General features: G+C 34.9%; 1 protein-coding gene and 1 long non-coding RNA gene across 3 annotated transcripts in view; one reads left to right on the top strand and one right to left on the bottom strand.

Annotated features, from left to right (window-relative positions):
• LOC134742386 (slit homolog 2 protein) overlaps positions 1 to 18595 on the bottom strand; it is a 137304-nt gene that overhangs the window by 5833 nt on the left and 112876 nt on the right. For both annotated transcript variants that reach the window (XM_063675502.1, XM_063675501.1), the window contains 8 exons: positions 16589 to 16695; positions 14950 to 15133; positions 10963 to 11131; positions 9817 to 9926; positions 7129 to 7241; positions 5120 to 5256; positions 4421 to 4573; positions 2351 to 2531 (listed from right to left, as the gene is read on the bottom strand). In XM_063675502.1, coding sequence (XP_063531572.1) covers positions 2351 to 2531; positions 4421 to 4573; positions 5120 to 5256; positions 7129 to 7241; positions 9817 to 9926; positions 10963 to 11131; positions 14950 to 15123 — 1037 coding nt within the window. In that variant the 5' untranslated portion in view covers positions 15124 to 15133; positions 16589 to 16695. The remainder of the gene's footprint in view (positions 1 to 2350; positions 2532 to 4420; positions 4574 to 5119; positions 5257 to 7128; positions 7242 to 9816; positions 9927 to 10962; positions 11132 to 14949; positions 15134 to 16588; positions 16696 to 18595) is intronic.
• LOC134742430 (uncharacterized) overlaps positions 1 to 18595 on the top strand; it is a 50496-nt gene that overhangs the window by 13859 nt on the left and 18042 nt on the right. The gene's annotated exons all lie outside the window — the stretch shown is intronic.

Genomic DNA, 18595 nt, shown 5'->3' with positions numbered 1-18595 from the left:
TCACTTGACGAAAACATGGCGAACAAAGTGTTTCCAACAATGTTTGTGTTTTCTCTCGACTTCTTGCCCCTGAGACTGTCTGAAATGTCACACTGTTTACGTACAGCCTTTACGTGGAAAATAAAGAAAACGAGGCAAAGTTATGTTTGGAGTATTATTGACACAAACGATGGATATACGATTCGCTAAAATGTAATTAGATTTGTAATTTATTCGTAACAAGGTTTTTATTTTTTATTTGTTGCTTTGGTTAGTAGCTGTTATTTTAGGGCAAATTAAAATTAGATATACTGAACGGCCCACGATCTGATGTAGTCCTTTAGGTGTAGTGGGTTCAGCCAGTAAAGTTTTTAAAAAATCGTGGCGCTTTTTAAGATCACAATCTCTAGTAACTTTATCGATTCGAATCCTGATTAAATAACTTACGCTCGATAGAACTGAACATAGGTCTAAAACGCACTATTAAAACTTTTTATCTATTTTTGAACCAAAATTACAATAACAATTATTATTATATGATAATTATTATATGATAATTATTATCATATAATAATCGTATAATTATAATTATTATATGATAATAAAAATCATATAATAATTATTATATGAGAACGACCTGAGAAGGGATCAATTAACTGATTCCCATAAAACGAAATCATTTAGGTATAATTATAAAATCTGTACCTATTTTGGGTAATTCTATATATGGACGATATGTGTGTGTGTGGGTGAGACATGATTCCACATTCAGCCTTCATATTTAGTCTTTATTTGTTAGTCTATAAGGTATATGTCATATGGGCCTTGTTGCCTGAATTAAATTTTAAAATAAAATAAATAACTGTGAACTGCGCTTTTGATTTTGCTATAGACGTTTGCAAGTAGTTTTAGAAATGTCCCGATTTCATTTTATTAAAGGAAACCCGAAATTTTCTAACGATAAGCTACCAAAAACTTTGTTAGCTGGTTGGAAATGTTATGGTTATTAGTAAGGTTAATTACGCGCGATTCCCTTACGCATGCATTTATTTTTACCCTGAATCATCTTGTTCGTTGCCATTGATATGATAGAATATTATAATTACTTAACTTTCCTTACACCAGAATTCCATAATCGTTACTCAAATAACTATAAAAAGCCTTTTTAAGAGCGTAATGCAAGCCAAATTCTCATTTCCACTAAAATATATATGGTTATCGCGTATTTATTTTCACAATGCACTCTCTCATTTATGAACTTCGGAAAGGGAATTTGCTTGATGCTAAAATAAGGCGTTATGTTTTAATATCATATTTCCGTTAGACTCAGACATTAACCGCCTTATTCATAAAACTTTACGGGCCTGATTTAGTTAAATTATATTTTATCCCTTTCTTTAAAAGACATAAGACAAAATGACAGATAAAGACAAACCATTCATAGGTAATTCAGGCCCGTAACGCGTTTATGAATAACGCCATAAATGTATAAAATGGATCACTCACATTCTTGGGTCAGGTCGTGGCTCTAGATAAAGTTTCTAGTTATGGCAACATACGTTAGTGTCAAGCAATTTTCTACTGAAAAAACTACTGAAGTGACCCGTTTCAATGTGTAATACGCATTATAGAAGTGTTGTTAGTAGGTGTAATGTTGTCAATGACAGTTCGTTTTTAGGGTTCCGTACCCAAAGGGTAAAAACGGGACCCTATTACTAAGACTCCGCTGTCCGTCTGTCCGTCTGTCACCAGGCTGTATCTCATCAGCCGTGATAGCTAGACAGTTGAAATTTTCACAGATGATGTATTTCTGTTACCGCTATAACAACAAATACTAAAAAGTACGGAACCCTCGGTGCGCGAGTCCGACTCGCACTTGGCCGGTTTTTATGTTCAAATTACATTAAAAGCATAATATTAATATATGACAGTACGTGACGTCATAGCACACACTAAGGGGCCACTTGCACCATCCCACTAACCCGAGGTTAAGCGGTTAAACCGTTAACTCAGTCTCAAATTGTACTGGTAACCATGGTAACTCCAGGTTTAACCGGTTAACCCCGGGTTAGTGGAATGGTGCAAGTGGGGCTAAGGGTGCCGCTTGACGCAAGTTTGAATAACGCATAACGGGCCAATTCGAGTTTTAGTTACTCGATCTGTTTCCAATATGATACTGATCTGTCAGTGTCAAAAGTAACATTACTTCAACCAAAAACATCACTTTTGACACTAACAGATGTCTCAGATCGGTATTATATCGGAAACAGATCGAATAACTAAAACTCAGATCATGAAAATATAGGCGATAGAGGCTTCGCCTGCGTTAGGTTCAGCTACTCGTAGCTTGATCTCGTTAAAGTAGACTTACATATTCTTCTGCAGGTTGAGGAATGTGATGGAGTCACCGTAACCAGTGAAGGCGTCCTCGCCAATGTACGTGATGTTGTTGGAACGCAGGTCCAGGTGGCGCAGCCGGTGCAACGGCCGCAGCGCCTCGGATGGGATCTCGTGCAGGCGGTTGTCGCCCAGCCGGAGGTATTGCAGGTTTTCTGTTACAATAATTATAGGTTTTTAATCTACTGATAGACTAAACAAGTATAGACATATTTAAAAAAAAATATTTCGCAAATACCAGAATCAATATGTACCTATCTAATACACTAGATAATTTAGCTATTATACTCGTAAATCCCATTCAGAAGTGGAAAGTAAAATGAAAAATGAGTTGGAGTAAGTCTGCTCACACTCCAAAGACAATTACTGACATAACATAGCTTTCACGCTTTTACTGTATCACAATACAATCTATTGCTTAATAGTGTAGTCTTAGCGGGTTAGGATATTTCGAAAAGTCACCCTAGTCAATATTCAGAAGACGTGTGAACATTTCCTGTGTAACGCTGAAGAAACGATTTAAAAAAATACACCCTCATATCTATAGGTACATAAAGTTCAAGCTGCACGATTTCTAGTTACGCGTTACCCTGTAACACCACCGCAAACTCAAATAAATTATGTGATTATCTTTATAGCTTCAGAAAATTACTCAATAGCTATTAAAATGCTAAAAGTACTTACTTTGTTCGTAAATATCTTGAGTTGGCAAATTTGTGTAACTTAAGAAAATTAATATTTTAATCACTCGATCAATTAGGTAACGTTCAGTGACCCGAGATGTTGGTTTTACTAGCGTGACAACGCACATTACTTTGCTTAGTAACTTTCTGTTGTTAACTCGCTGGCAAGAGTGTAAATTACCGTAAATTGCTTTCCGTCCAATTAAATACTTATAATATGTTAATAATTGTTCCGTTGGGAGGAAAGGGAAATTAATGTTTAATTATTTTAGTAAAGTTCCAAATTCATAATTCCAATCCTGAAACCTACATTCTTAAGCGTTGTCTGCCAATAACAACTTCATATACCAACGTATTTGAAAAGTTTATGTGTTCTAGCGTAAATCGTTATATGTTTTATAGGGTAAAGTAGAAAGTTATATAGCTTCATATAAGGGTACTATTTTCTGCCCGCAACTTCGTCTGCGCGGAATGATGACGATGACTGATAAAAACTATCTTTTGTCCTTCCCCGGGCCTTAAACTGTCTCTATAATACATTTTATCTAAATCCGTTTAGGGGATTAAGCGTGAAGACGTACCAATAGACTGTTATTTTGGCATTTATAATATAACTAGCTTTTGCCCGCGACTTCGTCTGCGTGGAATCAGTAACAGCAGCTGGAGTAAGTAGCGCCTGGATAAAGTAAGCAATCATTGAATTTGAGCATAAGTTTAATTGCTTGACATCAATTATCAGGCAATTCATTAAATCTCTCAATTTCACCCCCCCCCCCCCCCTCCCCCTTTTACTCTTTTAAGGGATGATTTCCGACATAAAAACTATCCTATGTCCTTCCCCGGGTCTCAAACTACCTCTATGCCAAATTTCAACTAAATCGGTTTTGCAGTTTAATCGTGAAAAGGTAACTGACAGACAGGCAGATAGACAGACACACTTTCGCATTTATAATATTATTAATTATTATATAGTATGGGCTAGTATGGATACTCATCGCTAAGAACGAAAATAAATATTTCACGATTTTAGGTGTTGTTGGTATTCGAAAGTTATTGAATTATAATTAGATAACAAAGTTGGTAATTTCAGTGCCATTTTTAATGATCAGTTGATCTGATTAGTCTTTTTTTGTAGGATGCATTCTCTTATTGTTAAACCTTTTGAAATGATAAGATTTTAAGTATGCTCAGTTTAGGGTGTACGTACCTTCAAGTTCCGCAAAGGTTTTCTTGTCAATCCTAACGACTCTCCTCAAAATATCCCTGATTAATCTATATTTCTTTGTAGGATGCATTCTGTTGTTGTTAAATCGATTTTTTATTTGATAATCTTCTAAGTATACTCAGTTTAATGTACGTACCTTCAAGCCCCGCGAAGGCTTTCTCGTCGATCCTCTGGATGAGGTTGCCCTCGAGCTCCAGCGAGTTGAGCAGCGAGAGGTGCGAGAACACCTGCGCCGGCACCTCGCGCAGCTGGTTGTGCGCCAGCCCCAGCGAGTCCAGGTTCCGCATGCCTACAATTATCAACAGCGTGATTGTATAATCATTTAGTTTCTCCGACATCATGTTAATTAATCATCAGTTCATATAAGTTTTTTAAGCCCCTTATTTTATAACTTGAAATAAATAAATTGTATATTTATTAATTTCCACCCCGGCTCGGCCCGGTCGGTCGACCTAGCTATCGATGGGCGGATGTAGTGGATGCTGACCTGCGCGAGCTCCAGGTTCAAGACTGGCGAGAAACTGCACAGGGTCGGGATCAGTGGCGAGCAGTCGGGTTGGGAGTCCAAGACAGACTTTGGGTCGCTGCGCCAGAGGAGTAGTAGTAGTAGTATTTATTAATTTACTGTGTGACTAAATATTGCCAATGAAAGCGCCAATATGGCACTTTAAAAAGACTTTTGGTTGAAAACAATATGGTCAACATAATTGGCGCATACCTACAAAGGAACGATTTTAAAGCCGTATCATATCTGAAATTCCTTTAACTCTAGTTGATTTTAGCGAGTAATTTTCTCAGAAACTCTAGCAACCCAAGAGCAAAACTTATTTAATACCTGCAAAATCTCCTTCCGAGATAGTAGTGATGCGGTTTTCCTGCATTTCGAGTTTCTTCATGTTCTCAAGGAGGGCGAGCGCCTTTTGCGGCACCGCCGTTAACTCGTTCCCGCCGAGGTTCAATCTCTTCAGCTTCCTGCCAAGTTTGCGTCATTTGAAATATACTCGTTAGTGGTTACTGGTTATTATTATCTTATTTGGTCCTCCATTAAGTATCTTATTTAAAAAATCCTATAAGTTAATGTGACATTTTCGAGGTCTGACTGAACAAGTAAATAATCAATAAAAAGATCAAACATTTAAAGATATAATGAGCCAACAATACATAAATTTAAGTCTGTCGCGATTCAGCTCAAATTTTGTACGAGTAAGAAGCAAAGTTACTATATCAACTAAGGCAAATCAGTTTATTAAACTACCTAAAATGTTAGGTACACATGTGAAGTATTTATTTGGTCTTAATAATATGACGTCATCGATATTCGAGTAAGAATTTAAATTTATGAAGTATAATTTAGCTAAAACAGCAAGGTTACAAGTAAGGCCAGACTCATGCAGAAGTTTACAAAGTCATTCCGTACTGCTCTCTTTATTAAATCGAAACCAAAGTTCCTTAAAAGTAAGACGCAATTATAATTTTTCTGGTTAAGTAAGCAGCTTTAAGTAAGGTAGCAAAAATATTATCCATAAAACATAAAGAGTCGCGAAGACTTGGCGGAGCTACGCGCGGTAATTTCGAGGGGCGCTACGCGGACTCTGTAATTTATTCGCCAAACTTTGTAGCAGTCGCTACGATAATTTCCGACCCTAACTGCTTGAATGCGAAACAAAACCGCACTTGTTTGTTATAAATTGTATTGTCAACGTGGCGGTAACTAAACTTACTTATTATATCTTAGGCCTTGGTAATTTTTTATTGCAGTTTCGCCAAAATTATTACTAAAACGTCTTCTTACCAATCAGTAAAATCACTTTTTGTAAGAAAATAGGACCAATACGCATTATTTTATATTCAAGGTGAATACATTCTACATTCACGATATAGCATATTCTCCAGTGAAAAAAAAATGAGTATACGAAGAGGTTACATGGTTTACAACTTTTACAAGTACATCTTCTAAAGGATGTGTTACATAACTAATCCGCCTTGAAGGGTATCTGCGCTCTGATTTATTTCTTTGCGTGCATTTTCATCAGTCCTCCGACAAAGCTGAAGCCGAGATCTTACATAAATATAGCAGTTCGTCGAAAAGATAGGGGATTGAGAAGTGCTAATATTATCTTACAAGTAATACCTACAACACAATTTAAAACTTGCTGTAAGTAGAGATTTCGTTACATTTTTAATGAACCAGACGTTTTAACACATATTGTTACTTTAAATTTTGAGAGACACAAACATATATTATTATTTGTTTTCCTGTTATCAAAATGTAATTATTCAAAAAGAAACGTGTAAAATAAATTCTCATGTAACTATGCTTGTTTAAATACCTCGTTTAAACTCAAATTAAATATTCAATTGTAAATTTAATTAACGAGTATGCCTGTGTTCTTTTATCTTTAATTAATTTATTGTAGAATAGCCACGCTCAGAATGGAGATAGCTGTCGAGCCACATGTCAAATAATGTTAACAAAAAGTCAATGATATAAAAAATTAGAAACATATTTTAATTTACATTTCTATAATTTAGTTTCACGAACAGATTACAATTTAATATTCCTTCATTAAAAATGTATATTACTAAGGGTTTGTTTACCTTATAATATTGTTTATATTTAATTCTTCAAACTAGTAAACATCATAAATCACCTTGAGCATAGCTCGTCTTAACTTAATTCAATCCTGTACCTTAGTGTAAATATTTATATATTTTTTTCTAAATGTATTTTTCAGAATAAATATTCGGATACAACAAAAACAACATGTATACTGGTCGCGGTTACAGTTCGTCGATTGTTAGTTTGCGTAGCGAAATGTGAAATGTATTTTTTGATTTACTTACTTCTCTAGGCCTTTGAACGCCTCACCGTCAACCACAGAGATCCTATTCTCGTACAGCGTCAAGATCTCCAGCGTATCCAGGCCCACGAAGGCTCTATTGTGAACCGCTGTCACCTGCAAAACAACTGATGCTATAAAACATTTATTTGTGAAAGTACATAATAGGTAATTAACGTGTAAAATATTTTTTGAAATCGATTTAAGTCTTCGCCAAACACTTCAATTTACGAGTAGAAAAAAAAAAAATGTTCGCGTAGGTGCAAAATCAATTGCTTTTGTTACGTAAACTGCGATAAACCTACCTACATTACACTGAAAATCTTTGTTTATTCTTAGACTAAAAGTAAAAAATAATAATAATGAACTAAAGCTAATTCTAATACTTAAAGCACTTTCGCAGAAACACCTGGCATTTAATAAAATAAATTACATCGATAATATTTTCTTTACATTTCCATATTGCATATGTCTCTTTAATGTGTATGCAATCATTCGTTATTCATATAATATGAATCACAGTTTACCAAACACATCGTACTCTACCACAAGAATTGCTTTATTTTTAATATTTTTTTTAATATAATTAGTTTATTGAGCATAATTTTTAAGTAGTGGCTTGGTAGTTTCCAGACTTTAATGAACAGTTTTATGACTTGAATAAACACATTAATGGCACTTGGTCTTAAACTCTGTCTGTCCTGAAGCTAATCAAAAAGACGATTTATGTAGTTTATACGTATTTTACGTGTATTTTTGTTTACCATAGCATACCTACGTATAAATAAGATTACTGCCATGCTTAATGATTAAAATCATGTTAACTTAATTTGAAAAGAACGGTACTATACGCTTTTGATTATAATTTTGGAAATTGCCGCATCCCACAGAAATCGCCTTATGGTTGTCTCCAGCTTTTAAATAAGTGTAATTGCGTATTCCACCGTTAGCTTTAACTGTGCAAAGCTACTTAAGGATTAATAAAATATTTGTAAGGAGCTCATTAGCCACGATGCCATGATATTCTGCTGTGTTCGTATGTTTCTTGCTTATGACTAAAGGTTGAACACGCCAAAAATGGGGCACACATTTTTGGCTATATATTTTTTCTATTCTGCAAATAACTCTAGCTTGGACTGCTTAAACATACTGAAATCATGTCGTGCAAAGTGCCTAGTGTCATGTCCTGGTTATCACAAAGTCTGTGGTATGTCAAATGCTGAGCATGGAAATGAAATTCGGGTATATTATTATGATAAACTATAATTTTTGCAACTATGTTCAATATATATTTCGCTCCAGTAGACCTTTAATTTATTTTCATTTGAAATTTAAAGTGCCCCATTTTTTGCGTGTTCATGTAAAACTAAAAATGTCGTATCATCGCATCGTCGCCAGAGTTAATTTGTCATTTAGAAACTTTATTGCACATTAATGAAGATTCATAAGTAAAGGGACTAAATAGCAACACTTAATTTACTATCTGTAAATCTCTCAAATTGCATTTTAAGGTATATTGACCCATAATACCCTTATTTATGACGTGAAATCTAATTTTGTTTTAGTCGTGTCAATATTTTCATATAAACATAGACGAGCATTGTTTGAATTTGAATTTTTAACTCCATGCACTACCTGTTGACTTTTATATGAATTCTACATTTCCCGCTACCCAATGGTTGTCTGAACTTCTGAAGGAGATCATTTTTTAGATAAAGATAAAAGATAAAAGACATTTATTCGTGACGATCACAACACAAGTACGAACATGTACAGACAACAACAGAAAGAAAAGAAGAGATCATCAAGTGTGCATCACGAAATGGACCCAACTCAGCATAATGCTAGCTATAAAGCCAGCGCTGGTCTTCCGTAGGGCCCATTCGGTGATGCCACGACAGATAACACACAAAGATACATATTAAAACATTACAAAGCTACACACAAAGAATACCTAATTATATACAAACATATTAACCAAACCAAAAAGATATACATGAAGAGCACAAACAAAAATAAAAAAACAAGTATACAAGAAAAAAAAAGAAAAACATTCAAGAAACAAACAAACAAATCCATAGACAATTAATATTTATGAATGCGACCATACCATCTGACAAAAACCAGCAGCCAGGCTACTGGCAAAACTAAAACTGCCTGCAACTGCAAGCACGGTATAACCTCAACTAAATGGTATTTTCGCAACATAAGACGTAATCCTAACATACACTTAAAATTATAAATTAAAAGAAGTAATATGGCAAAGCAAAAGGGACAAAAACGAACGGTAAATAAATACGAGAGACAATTTATATGCAACTAGTGTCATGACTCAAAGTTTCCTGTGATTGTTGGTGTAAATACATAAACTTCTTGAGTTTGCATCTAAAAGTGTTAACATTTTATTTTAGCGATAAGAGCGCCTGTTATTACCTAGTTATATTTTTATTTTTTATTTATTTGTAGTGAACATGTAAAATGTAACATTCAAAACTTTTGCGTTTTTAACACATATTAAATCACATTTAAAATCGGGTCTATTTAAAATGTGATTTAATAACATGTAAAATGTATTGTTATTGGTGTACCTAATACTTTACTTTGAATGAGATAAAGGTACCAGGTACCTAATTCAAATTATTCTTATTTGTTTATTAGAGGTAGGTAAACTTATGAATTTTATAAACTTTACCTTATTATGGTTCATGTTTAAGATGAGCAGATGGTTAAGATGCGCGAATGAGGATGTTGGTATCGTAGCGAGGCTGTTCTGCGACACGTCCAACTGTGTTAGCTTGTTACCTAAAATCAATAGTTTTTGATAGTATCTGCTTACATAGAAAACATCCATTATATAACCATTTCAGGCCGTAGGGTGTCGTGTTTCGGAGATTCCGGGGCAAACTACCGAATCCGACACAAGAGCAGACGATTCAAGGGACCCATGTCGTTCTGTCCTTTAAATAGTGTGTAGTTTTATTATTACTTATAGCCTGTTATAGTGTCCCACCGCTGGGCAAAGGACTCTCCCCTTGATTTCCATTACTCCCGTTGTTAAACTTTTTCCGGCTAGTTATTTATAGTGAAGGTGTCTAGGTCGTCCCGCCATCTCCGTCTGGGCCTGCCACGTCCGCTCTTATTTTGCGGCCGTCACTTGGTTTGGCTGTACTAGCCCACTTATTCGGATGCACGCGGCAGACGTGACCTGCCCAGTCTCACTTCAGCCTAGCGGTCTTCTCCCCTACGTCAGCTATGCATGTTCTGGAGCGCAGTGTAGTGTTTCGGATGCGATCCATCCTTGTGACACCTAGAGTGCTGCGCTCCATTGCTCGCTGGCAAACCTTCAATTTGGACTTCTGACTCTCGGTGAGCGACCATGTTTGGGCACCGTAGGTACAGGCAGAATACACATGCAGTTTACGCTTTAGTGACAATGGAAGGTCGCCCTTCATTAGCTCCTTCATGGACCAGTAGCTCTTCCAGGCATTTTGAACACGGCGCTCAACTTCCTTGTCTCACCTGTCGCTGAACGAGACTAACTGGCCCAAGTATATATACTCGTTGACATATTGTATAATCTGCCCGTCTACCTCAACCCTACGTTTCGTGCTGCTATTAGTCATCACCTGAGTCTTTGCACGATTCATTTGAAGTCCAACTTGAAGGCTTGCGTTGCTGAGTTCTTGGAGCATTTGCTGAAGTTCTGTGGCAGTGTTTAATTTTAATTTTATAAAAATGAATGTATGTGACTTTATAAGGTACTTGTGATATGGGCGTTGTTGCCTGAATCAAATTTTAAATGAATAAATAACGACCTATATAATCAGAAGAAACTCACCAATTGAACTTAATGAAGAGTCCTCTATGACAGCCAGGCTACTATTATGCACTGTCAAGTGACGGATGTCCAAGCCCAGGAATATGTAAGATGGAAGCTTCGCTAGGTTGTTGTGCCTCAACTTTAGATAGAAAATAATCATTGGCTTCGAGCGAAGCGTGTTCATAGCCTGGAAAGAGGAATCAACGTTAGTAAATTTAGTATTTCGATCTATAGAGTATCGTATTTACCTATTTTATAGTTACGGTTTTAACTGTATGTCAAATCCTTTCATCAACTATAATAAAATTTTATACTTTTAACTATGTATACATAAATAGTAACGTATGGATCCCCACTGGAACATAAACTAATCTGACAACGATATTTTTGAAAAAACACAATAAAACTGGTTATTTTCACGTAATTATGTAGATTTTCATTTCAGTATACCTATTTTGTTAGTTTATTAGCTATTTAGATACAATTTGTATTTTTTTTAGATAGGTAATTACTATTTATGACAAGTATTATCGTTCTCCTTGCGTTATTAATTAGAATACGCCACAAACACAACTAAATATGTATTATACATACTCGAGACAAAACAATATTTCGTGGCTGCATCAACATAAAGCTTCCTTTGATGTGTCTACATTATCTAATGAAATCATATTTTCCCCTGCATAAGAACTTGGCTGTATTCTTCATTTATTCTCGTCGCGTCGCGTCGTAGAGCACCTTTATTGCGTCTACTTAATTTACTTTGGATTTGACTCAATCAATTTACCTCATTTACTTAGGTACTGATACAATTTCTGTTAGAAAAAATTGACAATGTCTTTTATAATTTAAGTGGATGTCAAACTAAATCTAAGAAGACTTTTTAACGAAGTTTTACTCTGCTTAAAGACAAGTATTGATAAAATAATTATTTTTAAAACTACGTAATGTAGCTGTTAAAACTTTTAAATTAAAAGTTAAATATCAACAATGTTCCAAAAAGGCAAGCGTTCTTAGTTTGTGTCAAAGAGGATATAATATTATAGAACGGTACTGTCATAGTAAATTTTGTAACCACAGTAAATTCACTGCCATCTATCGACACACTTTATAACTAAAAATGAAGATTTATAAAAATACGATAACATGTATTTAAATATGGATAAATGTTTTTTTTTATTTGCATTAATTATTTTTATTATTTTGACCCATGTTCTTTTACTGATATGCGTTAAAATTGTTAAATAACAAACAAAACCGTCAACGCCCTCTATACGAGTGTAGGCCATAGGTAGTAGCGTCATCTGATCGAGAATCAAATTTTCGTGATTTTCGAGGCACGTTTTTTCCTTAGACTGTATCCATCTATTACGGAGTAATATCTATCTTTGGTTTGTGTTAAAAGATAATTCGTATGTTTGGCAATCATTCATTAAGAAGCCAAAAGATATTCAATATATTTTATAAAGAGCTTCTTCATTCTATCACCAAAGGTCGTGCGCCTTTCAAATATAAAATCTTCCCCACAATGTTAAAAGAATCCCCAAGCGAACATGCTTTTAAAACCTTTTCGAGCTGTCTTTGCAGTTAGAACGAAATATTTTAGAGCAGCATTGGAATAGAATATTTTCTAATTTAGTTTTGATATTTATTTAACATTACTTTCAGTCCATTTTTCTTTACCGTTATTGAAGTACAAAGCATATCATATTTTTAAAGTTTGAATGCCATCTCTAGGCATCTGTTTCATGAGTTTCGTCTATTCATATAAAATATGTGTATCTTCTTCCTCGCGTTGTTCCGGCATTTTTGCCACGGCTCATGGGAGCCTGGGGTCCGCTTGGCAACTAATCCCAAGAATTCGCGTAGGCACTAGCTTTTACGAAAGCAACTGCTATCTGACCTTCCAATCCAGAGGGGAAACTAGGCCTTGTTGGGATTAGTCCGGTTTCCTCACGATGTTTTCCTTCACCGAAAAGCTACTGGTAAATATCAAATGATATTTCGTTCGTAAGTTTCGAAAAACTCATTGGTACGAGCCGGGGTTTGAACCCGCGACCTCCGGATTGCAAGTCGTACGCTCCTACCGCTAGGCGACCAGCGCTTCCTATAAAATATGTGTATATTTTTATATTTATTTTCATCTTGTCTTAAAGAAAAAAGTTTTATTTTCCCTATGAGTTTGAGCTTGTTGTATGTACGTTACGATTATTTTGCCTTTAGAAAGTAATCGTAAACCTGTCGTGTTCATGGGTAGTAGTAAATTATGCGCATTTTTAACAGGCTAGGTTGTGCCTTTAGATGACTTGAATGGCGACTGTAGCAGGGTTACTGTTGCAGCGTTGCTGGTGCAGTGTCGACGTGGACGATGTCGCAGTCAGTTTCTTTGTCAAATTGTGTTGATGTCATTGCCGTGAGCTGTCGCAATTAGAAAGTTTAATTCGTCATTCATTTTATCAAGAACATTGAGTGCTGTCGTCCGTCTACTGTGAGGCAGTAATATCAGGGTAACAGCGATTCTGCTGCAGCGTTTGCAATCGAAACATCACCATTTCGCTCACGCAGCTAAAGCGCCATTTTCATGCTTTAGGAACGACAAGTCGTACATGAATAATTTATTACCTACGTAATTTTGCAGTCTATCTTTAACGAGTGAAAGTTTCAGTTGGTGAAATACGAGTATATAGGTAAGTAAAGGGCGGCCGATTGATGCAATATGATGACGAAAGCATAAGACGGATAAGACTTTTATTAATTATTTATGTATTATTTATTTATGAAAATATATGATGTTTTTGTTATATATCACTAAATTCCATATAATAGTGAAGTATCGCTTTACATTATTTTTATAGTGAACTATAAAAGGAATAGAAGAGATTAAAATGTATAATATTCAAAAAAGTATATTTACTTCAACAATAAAATTATACGATACGATACGATACGATCATTTATTGAAAAATATTTTTACATGTCATTATACAACTATTTTTGCAATTATGTTCTCTTCTTTTAAAGAAATTGTAGTCATATCCATATTACGTACATCGTTCGACATTATTTTGACGTATTTTGCATCCGTCAGGCGCCTATTAAATATAAGTTTAATTTATGATAAACTCTACGTACCCGCAATATATTGTGAAAGATAAATAGTAGATTGTATGACTAGGGAATAAAACGATCCATTTCAGGCGAGGTGTGCATATAGCTACCCGAGCCGGAACGGCGAGGTTAAAATGGGTTTTATTACAGAGTTATACACTCTACTTTTCACTTTGAATAAAAAAAAGAATAGGTAGGTACTTATTTAATATTTTATGAAATATTAAAAGTACAATTGGTACAATTTTTAATATGTAGAGCTATGTTTTTCCCGGGTAGGTTAATTGTATTCTGAATCAATTGGGGAGGCGAAAGAGGTATTCCGGGCAGATTTATTGAATTCTGATTCGATTCGGGAGTTAATGTATGCGAAATCAAAAATATGTATACATATTTTCCTTAGGGACTAAACTACGATTTTTGCCCCGCTTTGCAGGTCTAATATAAAGCACTTTTGGAGCATGAGAAGTGAAAACATAATTTAATACTGTCTAAGCCCCATCTTTTTTACGTAACCGCGTGACTCGCGTGAGCCTCTAGATTGCAAACTCGAATTAGCACGAAGAGGAGAATAATAGCCATTCCTTTATGTAAAATGTGTGCCAGGCTACCAGGTCATCATTGTAGCAACAGTGAATAAGAGTTACATGACATTGTTAGCCAAAATTTTACCACCGCATTATCAGACTTCGTGGTTATTGACAATGTGGTGCCTTTCTTCTAAGGCGAGACAATATACCTAACATCAACAAATGTTATGGTATCGGACAAATAATTCATTTAGTGTTCTTGCTTCTTCGATGATTTCTTCGAAACCATTAATTTTCGCTAAACATGCATGGGGGTCAAATGATGTGCGTTCAATCCGTACTGAATGTAACACGCTTGTGTAAGTACCTTTTGTATATGTTGCTGCTCGGTGAATTCGCAAAGTATGTCCAGGCCGTTCTTCTTGACGGTACACGAGCAGGGGGTCATGGTGTTGGCCGCCGGGCACTGCTGCGCGCCCTGCGGGTACGCAGGCCGCGCGCACAGCGCCACGCAGCATACCAGCAGCCAACGCCAAACCATACTGGTTTACCTAAACGAAAGTGAACGCTTGAAATATGACTTGGAGCAAATCAACGGCCACGAAAAACTCCGAGAGTGCACGCCCAACACTGGCGCCGACTGCTATACAAAACAGAAATGTATGGTGGTCGATTTTAGCGTCAAGCGTGCAAGCTAGGAGCATGCGTTTCATAGCAGAGATTTAGCGTAGGAAATCAAGAGCGGTAAAGTTTTCAAACACTAAAGCTATTATGGAAACTAGATTTTTCGTGTGCACTTGACAACTCGGGGTATATTTTTCCCTCTCGAGAAAGTTCGTCTAGCGTGCTCCACTCGTTAGTACATCGATGGGTCCCATGATTGTGGACTTTTTGCTTCCTACTTATAATAAAAGGAAATTCGTATAAAATACAATAAATATTTGACAGACATTTTCTTATACGTTTCGTAATATTATATAGTATATACAATTATTAGTAAGTATCACGTATATATAGTAATATCACGATAGGCTTCTATTGCTCTATTATAAAACAAATTATACCCACTGACTTTTCATGATAATTAATGAAAAAGGTTCTTATGTATATTTTATTATTATTGTGAATAAGACATTAATAACAATTATCCTTAAACTAATAGTATCCAACTCTATCAAATTAGTTTTTTAAAGACAATAACATATTTATATGATTTCAGTTCATTTTGAATTTCATAATAATAATAAATTACCTGCTGCGACCGGTTCATGGGTGTCTATTGTTGCGCCTGTGAACGGGTTCCAGCAGGCGTTCTACATGAGTTACATGACATTAAAGCTCTCCAAGGGGCCTCTACGTGTTGGATCTATATCCCCACGCAAGCCTATCAAAAGACCGGGATTTATAGGCCCGTGATATACAAGGAGATACAAATAATAAATTACAGTATAAATTATGCCATGTCAATCTTCACGAATGTTGAATGTTGTTTGTTAAAACTAACAAATTACCTAGTCGACCTATTTACTTCAACAATAAATAGATTCTGTCCTTGTAGAGAACATTATATATATTAGAATATTATTGTAACTATAATTTTATTGTTACTCAATATAAGTCTTCGTTAGCAAAGGCATTAATGACTTAAATTATATGATTTAATATTTTGGCGATATAATTATTTTGTTATTATTTGATTACCTAATTACTTATTTCACATTGAAATTTTCACAAAGAATTTATTAAGTACTGATTTTTAATGATGATTTGTATGTACCTATTGTATATAATCAATTTTCTTTAACGATCATAATATAAATTCAGATAGATTTGTATATTATAATTTATATTGTATTTTCATATTCTGAAATAAATAAATCTAAATTTAATAGACAGATGGATCTAGTAAGAAAGTAAAAGACGCAATGGATAGTAGTAGCAGCCACAACCAAATAAAAAAGTAAAGCATATAAAACTACGCCAGTTTCTTTCTTTAGGTTACTTACGAGTGTTTCAGAATGTGTCAGGTTGGCGAGCGCGTGTGGCGTGGAGGAGAGGGGTGTGCCGCAGTCATGGGGTGCTAGGTCATATTCACAGTCTTCCCCGAACCACCCTGGGAACAAATACAAACGTTAATAAAAATAATTTATCAGAAATAATAAAGCTAAAATAGACGTAAATGTTTAGCTTTTTTTACATAAGGAACAATAGGAACGGAATTTTAAAATAAAATAAATATATATTATAGGGACATTCTTACACAAATTGACTAACCCACGGTAAGCTCAAGACGGTGTTGTGGGTACTCAGACAACGATATAAGTATATATCACTTATACAAATACTTAAATACATAGAAAACATCCATGACTCAGGAACAAATATCTGTGCTCATCACACAAATAAATGCCCTTACCGGGATTTGAACCCAGGACCATCGGCTTCACAGGCAGGATCACTACCCACTAGGCCAGACCGGTCGTCAAAATAAAAGCTAGAACACGCCCAATCAAGTATTATAATTCTAAACATGACTTGACAAACCTTTCTTTGCGCTAGTGATTTAAAACGATTGTGTACAACTTGTATAATTTTATCCAATTTCCACTTAAACTAATAAATGTATGTTTTTCTAAATAATGCTTATGCCTGATTTTTCCCGACGTGTTGACATGTCCGATTACATATTGCTTTTAGATTTTTTATAGAACATAAATCCATATAGGTGAGTGCTTATAAAGGGACAAATATTTTTAAATATAAGATTTACATTCATAAAAGAAATATACTCATAAATCATATAATAGGAAAAGATTGATACTCTTATGTCTTATCCCCAAAAAGCTTCCAACAAAAAGAACATAAATCTCGAAAATGAAGTGCCATATTTGAATAGCAAATAGATAACAAAACGTGACGTTTTGGTCTACTTATTTACAACTCCTAATAAATCTTACAATTTTCCTCAGCATTTTTTGTTTGTTCCAATATCTTCCACCGTAGTTCTACAAACTAAGCTATCATATTTAAGCACAATAACTTCACAAAGTATTCCAATCTGTCGAGTAGAGTGTGTTAAGGCGTGACATTTTACCTTGAACTGGCCACTTGAAGAAACTAAAATAACCTATATTAGTAGTTTAAAACTAAACAAAGAACTACCAAAATTGGGGCAGCAGTCTTATCTTTTCTTCTAAACAGTAACGCCTCGGCTCGGTAATGTAAAACGATAAAATCGACAGTAGTCTTTCCCGGAAAATTAAATCAAGACCAGACGGCACTTTGCGTCCCTTTTGGATATTCGAAATACTTCTGATTTGATTATCTGTATCAAGGGGTTCCAAAAAAGCAGCCTTATTCGAAAGGGCAAAGTGCTAGTTTAGGATGTTCATGTTTCAACAAGGTTGACGTTTGCCCTTTAGTTTTACATTTAGTATACCCAAGCGACTGTTGGTTTTTTCTATATTTATATGCAGTTTATACAGAAATATACATTACAAAACTGGAACGAATGAATTCAAACAGATGAGGCTATTGCCAATCATTGAAACACAATGTGATATTAATGATAAAAAACTTATTGGGCTACTTTTCGGTATAGATGAATGATGATGATGATGATGATTTGTATCAAATAAATTTAATAATTACGTTTTAACTACACTATGCATTAAAAAAAACAGTTTAAAATCCAAGCAATACAACTATAACTATAAAAACTAAAACTGTACTTACATCTAAGAAAAATTTTAAACTTTTAACTGTCAGACGCTTTTGGCTGCAGTGTACCACAGAAAAGACATAAATTATACGGGCTAAAAAAACGTTATCATCTTTGTCAGTGCAGTAAAAAATAAACATCATTTATTATGTTATTATTTATTTATTTATTTATTTTTCGGATAACCAACAGCTATCAATTATACAATAGTTATATAAGTAAATAACAAAAAGCCAATTCTATGATTGGGAACCTATGTTCCCACCAATAGCAACAAGTTAACACATAATTG

The sequence above is a fragment of the Cydia strobilella genome, chromosome 6 (assembly GCF_947568885.1).
Source record: "Cydia strobilella chromosome 6, ilCydStro3.1, whole genome shotgun sequence".
Classification (NCBI taxonomy): Eukaryota; Metazoa; Arthropoda; class Insecta; order Lepidoptera; family Tortricidae; genus Cydia; species Cydia strobilella.
The sequence above is the reverse complement of the archived record's forward strand: the minus strand, read 5'-3'. Positions and strand labels throughout refer to the sequence as shown.